At 35.8% G+C, this 11,413-nt stretch overlaps 1 protein-coding gene across 1 annotated transcript; it reads left to right on the top strand.

The window, feature by feature from the left end:
• The first annotated feature begins 8,424 nt into the window (after positions 1–8,424).
• Positions 8,425–11,391, top strand: LOC121980579 (membrane-anchored ubiquitin-fold protein 4-like). Its single transcript, XM_042532675.1, has 4 exons — positions 8,425–8,645; positions 8,744–8,887; positions 10,157–10,327; positions 10,900–11,391. The coding sequence occupies exons 2-4, from the start codon at positions 8,758–8,760 to the stop codon at positions 10,956–10,958; spliced, it is 360 nt and encodes a 119-aa protein (XP_042388609.1). The 5' UTR covers positions 8,425–8,645; positions 8,744–8,757; the 3' UTR covers positions 10,959–11,391.
• The last annotated feature ends 22 nt before the right edge of the window (positions 11,392–11,413 follow it).

Raw genomic sequence — 11,413 nt, 5'->3', positions numbered from 1 at the left:
GGTGCCTCGGGAATGAGCTGCTCCAGGACGTACAGTTTTCTTTCTTGAATGAGAACTATTCTCAGATTCCTATACTAGTCCAGGAAATTAGCTCCATTAAGCTTGTCCTTATCAAGGACAGAACGCAGAGAGAAGGTGTTCGTGTTTGTCGACATGACAATCTACAATATAAAAATGTAGAAAATAAATATCATATTCCACTAATCATTTAATTAGACCTTAATTAAACGATGCTCCCACTGAATTATAGAGCTTTTGTAGAATCGAGTCATGGATGTGGTCAAACCACACTCACTAGATTCTAACCAACTAGCTATAATTCTTGCGGGACAAGATCCACATCATACTACACCTTGAGTTAACTTTGGATAAATCGCCCAAGACTTAGTATGATCGGTAGGTAACTAATTACCAATTATATCTCTATGCAACTCTTGTTTATAGAATCAAGATCCGCATGTATATTAAAACTTGAGTTAGCTTTGGCTAAATTGCCCAAGAGTTAATATAAATGTGATTTTGACCTATCTTCCAATCATTGAAAAATGCCTATAGTTAAACCTGATCCAATTGAGTTAACTAGTTTTACTCAATCTAATTGAGTTTGTACTCACCCAAGCTTTGATAGGCGGGACCAAGATTGTCCCTCTGCACCCTACCAAGATAATATGTGTTGCTCTGCTTTGGCAGATTCAACAACAACATGTGATCGAGGTAGTGATGGGTATCAAAACGTGGTAGGCATTTCGAGTTGATGCGATTAAGATCTAATCTAATCGTTAATGTGTATCATATACACGATTAAGATCTAATCCAATCGTTAAGATGTACCATATACGCGATTAAGATCTAATTTAATCATTAAGGCACTAATTAATTACTCTACTCTAGCATGCATCACATACACACAAACAATTAATTAAATTTTGATTAGGTCATGACCCTACTACGATCTTCTCAAGCCCATGAGAAGATCGGACGGTCAACCTAGGGTCAACAGCTTCTTCAAGCTCCTCCCTTTGACCGCTATGTGTTGCTCGCACCCTCCTCGTAACTCCGTCTCGAGTGGACCTTCCACCGCTTCATTTTTGTACATTATAAATTAGAAACTTGAGTTACATTCGAGTCTAAAATCTATTTACAACAATAATTAAATTAGAAAGGCACGACGCGCAAGTCGCGTATCAAATACAACACGCACAATCACACAAAAATGACACGTAGGCCATATTATGAATTACAACACATATTTCCAATCAAATTGGGTTCTTTGGGCCATAGCCATAACAAAATTATACATAATTATAAATTATGTAATTTCCATAAATTTCTATAATTTTATTACTATTTTTTTTTACAATTTTATGAGTTACAACTTTCCGACGGCCCCGTTTAGCGGTTTTCGGGCGCGATCGCGGGACAATGCCCCTTGCGGGGTTAGGGGTAGCACCCCTTCTCGTGAAATGAGCCTCATGAGTGTCTCACGACGATCTAACAGTGCCTTAAGCCGCTGTCCCAAAACATTTTGGATGAGACCTTGCCGTTTCGGAAGGTGTTTCTCGGTAGTCAAAGCCTACAAGTGTCCAAACACTTGTTGCTTCGCCTCTATGAGAAAAATACTCATAAAATACATAAAAATAGCAAATTTACAGAAACTTACAGATCTGATATTTTTCATAAAAATACAAAATGAAACAAGTACATGCTTTGCACGTGGCTCTGATACCACTGTTGGGACTTTCGGGCCGCAAAAATCGCTTTTTTCGTTGTGGAAACCCCGAAGTCTTGCCACCGGATCCGTGCGAAGATTAAAATAAATTCATGTACATGTTTCCTAATCCTAGATCTACACTAGATCTACAAGAAGGGTTTATACCTTTGAAGCGAAGCCCTTCGCAAATCCCGCTCGTCCAGAAGAGTTGCCGGATCTCTAGAGTGTCAAATGTACACTCCTCTATGTGTATCCACACGAACAATAGGTGGAGAAAAACACAACTAAGAGTGTGCTAGCACCCTTAGAAGGTCACGGCAATGGAGGAAAGGGAGAGCAAGAAAGAAGAGAGGAGGAAGAAGAAGAAATCAATTGCCTTGAATTAGCACACAAATGCTAATTCATTTATTTAAGTTGTCGGCCACTAAAGGAATACCAAGAGTCATGGCTCTTGGTTTTCCTTATAAGGTGGCACTCACTTGAAGTTGCCTTGATGATGTGGCACATCATCATTGGCCAGCCCTATGCCAAGTCACAATGACATGGCATTTGGTCAAGTCAAGGTCAAGTCAAACTTGACTCTTCATCTTACCTCTCAAGTTAAGTCAAACTTAACTTAAATTCTCCCATGGTTGATCAAATCTAACCATTGATTCAAGCCAATTTGATTTAATGAATCTCTATTCATTAAATTAAATTGATTCAATGAGTCATAATCTAAATTAGACTCATTAGACACATGAATCAAATTGAGTCCAACTCAATTGGTTTAATTTGGATTACTCTTAATCTAATTTGGTTCATCACATGAACCTAATCCTCTTGGTTCATCATATGAACTTATTCTCCATCTAATTTCCCTTTGTATGTGACCTTATAGGTTCTTGTAACGTTGTCAATGCTCTTAAACCCATTTAGAAACATAAGTAATGAGCGGTATCTAGCAACACATCATTACTACCCAAGTTACAAGAATGTTAAGATCCAACATCACCTTGTGACTACTAATTGTGACTCTCACAATATTTGATAATGTCCTTCTATCCTTGACATCTAGATTGATCAATTTGAGGCATAGACCGTGTCATCCTCTAATCAATCTATATCTTGAACTCCAAATAGACTCACTCTAATCAAATGAGCTCAATATCTCATATTGACTCATTTGGGCATGGCTATGCACTTAGTGATCTCACTTTATCAAGAATAATGATGTCACTCCCGTCATATAGGAGGAATAGATCCCATCTACATCACTCACATCCCTCCGCATAATTTGTTACATACCCAGTAATCGCCTTTATAGTCCACCCAGTTACGGGTGACGTTTGACAAAGCCAAAGTATGTAACTCCTTATGTAGGGAACCATGGTGACTTCAGGTCCAAGGACTAATAGTCATACTAATAGTCACATGAGAAAGTATATGACACTCATATAACGATCCATGATACTTTCTCATGACGGGTCATTCAGTATACATTCTCTAATGCATACCCATGTGTCAACTTGATATTTCTATATCCATGACTTGTGAGATCAAGTCATCGAGTTGACCTATATGCTAGTCTCGTCGTATTAACATTATCCCTGAATGTTAATACTTGACTAGGAATGATTAAGAGTAATGTTCTCTATATCATCTCACTATCGATTCAACCAATCGATTGATATAAATAAGAACCTTCTACTCAAGGACGCTATTATACTTTGGCACCAATACAAGTAAGTATAATAACCATAAAGAAATGCCTTTATTTATATACAAGAATATGATACAACGAATCCATACAACAATCATCATATGATTGGCTCTAGGACTCTAACTAACAGTCAAACCTTAGTTATACACCCTGGATAAGAAGTTCTTACTCCGTGCCAGTTGGCACGGAATAGTGCACCTATTTTTTTTCAATGAACGACAATCGGTGTCCAATTTTATTTTTCAAGCATCACAACAATCATTTTGTCTAAGTTTCAACTTATTTATAGTTTAAAATAGATTGGCATAACTTTGAAATTAACAACCCCTACTTGTTGAATTGAAATGCAGAGATAGATCAAACCTATTTTTTCTGAGTATTCACAACTGCTAGCACGTTTTTATTTTACAAAATGGATATATGGTGTGAAGTATTAGTTCTGCCTTGCTGGAATGGTTTACATTTCTCATACAATAGATAACACTGTATTATAAAATATATACTACAATCAAAGATATAACAACAACATCACTTTGCACAACTATTTTTCTTACAATTCTATGAATGTACTGCATACAAAATATATGAACCAACTCCTCCAATTTACAAGTAAGTCAATACCCAGGGTCTGGCGGCATTCTACAGGTCCTCTGATTATGGCCCAGTTGTTTGCACCGGCTGCATTTGATTTTAACCTTCCCGTTGTGTTTCGACTCGATCCGTGCCTTCTTTCACCTACCCAGCTGCACAAGGCTACGGGGACATAGAACTATAATGTTGTTTACTCCCCTAGGCCAAAATTCCTTGCTTCAACAAGGGTAAATACGATCCATGTATGTCGCATTCCAATTCTGTAAATGAAAATAATGCTCACAATATGGGAGTGTATCCATGTTCCGATTAATGATGACGGCAATTGCATGTGAGCAAGGCAATCCTGAAATTTGAAACTCCCCGTAGTTACAATATTTTCTCTCCAAATCAACAATGAATGAAGCACTACATATCTCTACTTCCATTTCAGATAGAGATTAGGGGTGGACTTTATATCGTCTGGCTTTCTCCATCCTTGAATCCATTTCTTTGGTAGCATGAGGTGTCAAAGCAACATACCATTTCGAGACTTCCTCCCTACGGGTATAGAACCATTGATCTACCTTTCTTATGGTATTATCAATTAACCTGTTTATGGGAAGTTCACGTGTCTCCTTGAACAAAGCATTTAAACTCTCTACATAATTGGTGGTTAGCATTATGTACCTTCTGCCACTAAAGTGTGAATTAGCCTATCTTTTAGGGTCAATGTTCTAAAGCCACTTATGAGCATCTGGATGTTTTTCAAGCATGGACTGCACTATGAGATCATATTAGAGTGTTGTGTTTTTTCGAGCTGCTGCCCAAAACAAGTCTAAACCTGACCTACTCCCAGTATCTGTTACCATATTGCAAGACATGTGGTGGCAACAGAAAGCATGATGGGTGGTAGGGTAGACTTTTCTAACTGCTGTTATAATGTCGCGATGTCTATCTGATACTATGCTCATTGACTCTGCATCGACAACAAAGAATCTTTTCATATGATCCAAAAACCACTCCCATGCAGATCTACATTCAACTTCAGGGATTCCAAAGGCTACTGGGAAGACATTATCATTAGCATCAATTGCTATAGCCATCAACAACACACTCGAATATTCCCTCTTAGATGTGTGGCATCAATTCCAATCAATTTACGTAGATAAGACCTAATACTCTTCTACATGCTCCAAAACCCCAAAAACAGCGTTGTAACTTATTATCCCCATTCCTGTGTAGTGCCACATATGTTTCAGGATCCCTAACTCTTAACTCACGCAGATATAGTGGAAGATCTCTATATGCTTGGTCAAAATCTCTAACGACTTTCTTCATCACTTTCTCTCGAGTTATGTATGTTTTTCTGTATGATATGGTCACTCCAAACCTAGCTTTTATATCTGATATAATCATACTTGGCTTGTACTATTCATTAGCAAGAAATTGCTCTTCAACAAAAGACGCTACAAAGGAGGAAGAGCATGCTTGATGATTAGAACTTTCCCTAATTGTGTCACATTGGTGTTCCTTTATATATTTCGTAACAATGAACTTTACATCCCCTCGGCCAACTACTCTCCATGTACATCGTTGATTGAAGCAGATGACTTTTACTTTATTTTTTTGAGTGTCAACTGGGTTATATCTCATATGTTTAACCATAGCATGTTTCACACGTGCATTCTTGAACTCTTGTCGAGACGGAAAAACTTGTCCAACACAAAATTCATGCTCATTTGTTGCCTCTTCAATTGGCCTTTGGAGCAATCGATAATTTAGAATATATGGATCATCAGCTATTGGGAACTCCTCCTCTAAGTCACTGTACTGCTCTGGAGAAATTTCATATTGTTCAATTTGCATATCATCAGCTAAGAATTCTTGTACATCTATATTACATTGTAATTCCTCTACAATTCGAGTATAATACCCTTTCTCCTCATTCCAAATAGGCTCAAAGTAATAACCAAATGTTGTACAAGGATTCAAAACCTCATCTTCTTGAATACTTGCTTCCTCATTTAGATCAAATGTGAAATTACTGCTTGTATTTCGATTTGTGTTAGGCACACCACTATGTTCCGAAGACGATGGAATATTTTTTCTGGCTAATTCTCCTACATTACCTCCATGTTCAATGCTAAAATTTGTATCAAGCGTATTCCATATCTCAGAGAGAATTTCTTCAGTTATATGATCGTCCCTGATAAATAAATTACAAACTAATTTAGAAAATTTGTAACTACATAATCAAGTGTTGTTGTACATACAAATTTATCAAAGACCAAGTATATGATGTACTTATTAGATTTTCATAATTTATCAGTGGTTGTGACACAATCCAACTGATATGGGCCTAAGGTTTTTGTAATTTTGCATATTTCCAATCGTTAGGAAGGGTTTAGCAAGGAAAAGATCTATATGATGTAAAAGCAAAGTTTTAACAAAAGATCATGTTGGACCTAATATGATCATATATCATGCCCAAGCTGGGCCTGATATGGGATGATATCAGGCCTAGCGTGGGCCTGATATCATCCAATATCAGGCTCATATTGAAGCAAAAAGTTCTTAAAAACTTGGACCACCACTGAGATAATGAGAGACCTAAATAAAAAATGGTTAGCATAATTTAACTCTTTACAACCACAGAAAATAACAATACGTTAAATGGGTGTAATCAAACAAGTTTAGGTCCATAAGTGGCTTTTGGTCAACACATGTTGATGGAACAAGGGTAATTAGATTTATGCAAACTCCCAATCACTATGAAGGGTTGAGCGAGGAGAGAAGATAGATATGGTATCAAACATAACTTTTGATCAAGGCAGAAGTGGAACTAATATGATCGCATATCAGACCCAATGTCTTGATAACACCATATTAACCTAACATGCATGAGCAAGGTCTAGCTAAAATCTAGCATCATACTGAAGCACCTTGTAAATCGATTAAGTATTGGATTACATCATATTGCATGTGTTGTTGAATATTTATTCCCCACACATCCAATGAAACTATAAACATGATATTTTTCATCACCCTTTATAACCAAACTGTAATTTTTTTTACATCACTACCCTATTTACAGTAATAAATCTATACATACATCGCTAAATTTTTAACTGTATTCTTCTACTAATTTCACTCTTGCTAGAAGTTTGTCCTTGAACGCTGACGTTTTTAACTGCTGTTGTCCTTTGGATTCCTCTTGTAACTCTTACGCCAATCTCCCTAAACCCTAACTGGTCTTTTGCAATCCCGCCAACTAGCACGAGAAGGATGACAAGTGAAAGAAGTTCATATTTCTTTCGTGTTTATAAGACCAAGCTAGAGGGATGGAGGGAGAGAGATAGTGAGAGGACGTGCATCCGAACTATAAAATAATTTTCAATTTAATTTGTGGCTTGGATGTTTAAAAAATGATGATTGAAAAGAGGAGATTGACATATTATCAGAGGGGTAATATAGAAAATGAATTTTTTTATCTACATCATTTGATATAAATAAAAGTACCTTACGTCTTTTGATAAATGCAATATACATTTTTTTTTTTTTTTTTGTAAATTACTGTAATAATATTTTTTTTTAAAATTACTGTAATATCATTTATCAACTACTATAAGTTATTCACCATCCGTACCGTTGTTGTAAATTACAATAGTTATAATCATAAATACTAGTTCACTATTCGTACAGTTGTAGTAGTATTTGTAATAATTATAATCATTAATAAAATTTAAATCAAATAACATTAAATCAGGATGCTTGATCTATACTATAAAAATAAAAGTTCTCCATGACTTAATAATAGGATAAATTGAGAAGCATTTATAATAAAGGGCCCAGCAGTATAATATTTTATAGTTAAAAGTTTTATAATTATATTTTTAATTGGGGATCACCATGTATCTGGATGATAATTTAATATTTCTTTACTGTACCGTAGCTGGCGTCATAATCCAATAATCTTATTTGTGCATATATTATGACCGTCATAATTAATTTAATTATTATTATAATATATTATTGAAAGGTATTGACATCGTTGAATCACTTACCGGGAATAATATATAAATATATGCAAAAAGAACCTATTTGAGATAAATTTTTTTTTGAAAAAATGGTAATCAGCCCTCATATTTTTGGTATATTAAAGAAGAAGGTTTGGCGCAAAAAAAATAATTACAAACTTATTAATATGATAAGAATAATTATAATATACAATTTTAGAATTATACAATAAATCTTTATCCATCGAAATCAATTATAAATTTTATTATAACTTCAACGTTAAAGATTCCAAAAAAAAAATTGTTATTAACTGATTCTCGGTCCACTTGTTTTTGAATAAATGACAAAATATCTATTAAAAAAAATATTATAACCAGCAATTATCGGATATCATCATCATGGTTGGAACAATAAATATTCGAATTTATTATTTTGGAAAGTTGAAATGATTCCATCGTCTTCTCCTGTTGTATCTTTTCCTTTGCCTAATCTTCGGATCGAATGCTTCAGTTGGAACCCTAACCCTAGCGATCGAGCTCCTTGCCTCCTTGCGAGATCTCTCTTACAAAGTCGGATTTGTCCCCGTCCATTTGCTTTGGCTCAACGGTCTCTCACTGTCCTTGCTCGATTCCGCCGCGAAAGGTTTGTTTTCTCCTCGTCGCTTGATTTTGTGGAGTTCGTCTTTGGTCGATGGGTTTTTATAGTCGATGTCTTGGACGGTTTCTTCTTGTGGGTGTTAGATCGGAGAGAGTAAATGCCGGAAGAAGATCTGGTCGAGCTCAAGTTCCGGCTATATGATGGGTCAGACATCGGCCCTGTTCGCTACTCTTCTTCTTCGACTGTCGCCATGCTCAAAGAAAGGATAATCTCCGAGTGGCCGCGAGGTACGAGTCTCGCTTTCCTTGTCTTCCATTCTTATCAAATTAATATGTGCGTTTTCTTCTTCTTTCTTTATAATTTACGATGAGAGGAAGCCTTTTGTTTCCATTTTCGTTCTTAGTTCTTAAATCTTTGGATGTCAAAATCCTTATTTTGGTAGATTCGGTGCTCGCTCTCTCTACAAAATTTCAGCTTTGACAACTATTTTTTTTTTTTTTTTTTTTTTTTTGATTCATAGTGCTCCATATAACGTTGTGGATCAAAGTGGACTATAACTTTGTTTAACATTGTTACTTGTCTACCAGGCAACTAGTTGTAAGCCATAAGAATGACCTTTCTTATTAGTAAAATTTCAATTGGTTTCTCAAATTTGTATGAGCGATCAACCCTGAACCCTGCCACAGAACTCATATGATCTTGGAATTCAGGCATTAGAACGTTGTTTCAAACACCATGAAGTTGTGAAATCTCAACACAAATGACTAAGACTAGGTCCTAGTTAACTTTGCTAATTTTACTTGTTATTGCATCTTATTCCCTTGTTAGTTTTTTGCACGGCTCTGTATCACCTAGTTTGAAGCTTTTTAAGCAGTATACCTCGAAGCTTGCCCCTTCAAATGGCAGCAAATGGTGTTGAATCTAGGACCGTAATGGATATTCTTGATAATGACTTTTCTCTTCTAGATATTAGTTAGTGTCGATTGTGGGTAAGGAATATAGTGGGATGTCATTCCAGATGTCTCATGATAGAACCTTGCTGCAGATTATCGTCGTACAGTTTGTTGGATGCCCATTTGTTCTTTTGACATTGTAGTCATTGGTGTTGATCTTTCCTTGCTAGGCAGAAGAAATCTCCTGCTACTACTGGTTGTTTTACTTTGTTATTAAGTCATTTACTAAGAAAGATTTTCTCCTTAACGGAAATGACCGTATCTTATAAAGTGAGCTTTTTTGGTGTTACCAAAGAAGCAAACACATCATATAAGATGCTTTAACCTAAATATAATCAAAACAAAAGTGGCACTGTATGACTTACATGCAAGTATTTGAAAATTTTGTAGTGGTTTATTTCAGATGATCACTGGGAGGGAGTGTATTTCTTTCTTTCTTTCTTTATTTTTAAACCATGTGTCCATTTTTGTTCCTTATACATGCTCACCAAATTATGTTTCTTCATCTACATGTTGTTTTCCTTCTTTTGTTGGTTTTACATGTTAGCCTCTTCTTGTTGCATAGCACGATTGTATAAGTTAGCCTTGCGTTGTTTTTTGTAGACAAGAAAATGGTACCAAAAGTTGCAAATGATGTCAAACTGATAAATGCTGGCAAAGTATTAGAGAATGGAACAACGATTGGCCAGTGTCGATCACCTTTTGGTGAGTTCTCAGAAGGAGTTATTACGATGCATGTCATTGTGCAACCTACATTGACTAAAACAAAAACAGGTAATCTGGAAATGTTAATGTGGGCCTTATATCTGTTGCACACTATGGGCAGTCCAATTCTTTTGATGCATTTAGTATCTTTAAACTGAGAAAAAGTGGGCTGAATCTAGTCTACTGTGATCTGAAAATCTTACTACTGCGTCTTATCTCGATTTGTCATTGTTAGTCGGTTGGTTACCTAAATTCCAATGCATGTGCTCTTGTTTACATCCTGATCTCAATTGATAGTGAGCATGCGACACTACTTTGGTTAAGTTGCAATAATATAGGACCATCTACTTGCAGAACAAAATTGTATTATATTAACAGAAAAGAATTGGTAGGCTTACTTCTATTAACCTTAGCCAACAATATGTTGATAGATACCATCACGAAAAATCACTGGTAAACATTAAGGAAAAATGAATGCCCGCGAGCTAGTAGTATGATGTTTAATTACAGCGTGTATTGGTAGAGTAATGATATATTTCCTCCTAATTACTTGCTAGCAATCTTTAAATATAACTTTCTCACTATTTTTCTTCTTATTTTCAAAAATGTTTCCTCTTATTCACTTTTTGTAACACCCCCAGAAAAGAAGGTCGAAGAGTTGCCAAAGATGACTTGCTCTTGCTCTTGCTCTATATTGTAGAGTGATTGACTAGGCGATTGTTCTCTCCGTCAGCGAGTGGGATCTGCCATGTTGTTTGATGGCAGTAAGTGAAAATCGGCTGACATATTGAGTTGTTTCATTACCAGAGACGTCTTCCTGTTTGTGGTTTTACCGAAATTCGTGTGCTGAGTTGGTGATATCCTTTGTTGATAGTATTGAATCTGGTTCCTGGTATGGGAAGAGAATGCCTAGTAGCAGAGAATACCTTCACTTATGCACTACAATTTTTTTAAACGTCTTGTATAATTAACAGTAAAGTTATTGTCTTATAATTTAGAGGTCATGAGTTTGAGTCAGAAATAGTCTCACTCTTTTAGTCTGCATAATTTGTTTATGTTAATTGTAAATTAATATGATAATATTGATGCTGTCTCAGTTGTACTGTCTATCTATCTAAATATCTAAAACAGAACCAAACAGCCCCCTGCAGGTTA

The sequence above is a fragment of the Zingiber officinale genome, chromosome 5A (assembly GCF_018446385.1).
Source record: "Zingiber officinale cultivar Zhangliang chromosome 5A, Zo_v1.1, whole genome shotgun sequence".
NCBI classification, from domain to species: domain Eukaryota; kingdom Viridiplantae; phylum Streptophyta; class Magnoliopsida; order Zingiberales; family Zingiberaceae; genus Zingiber; species Zingiber officinale.
This window is presented reverse-complemented; position numbering and strand designations above follow the sequence as displayed.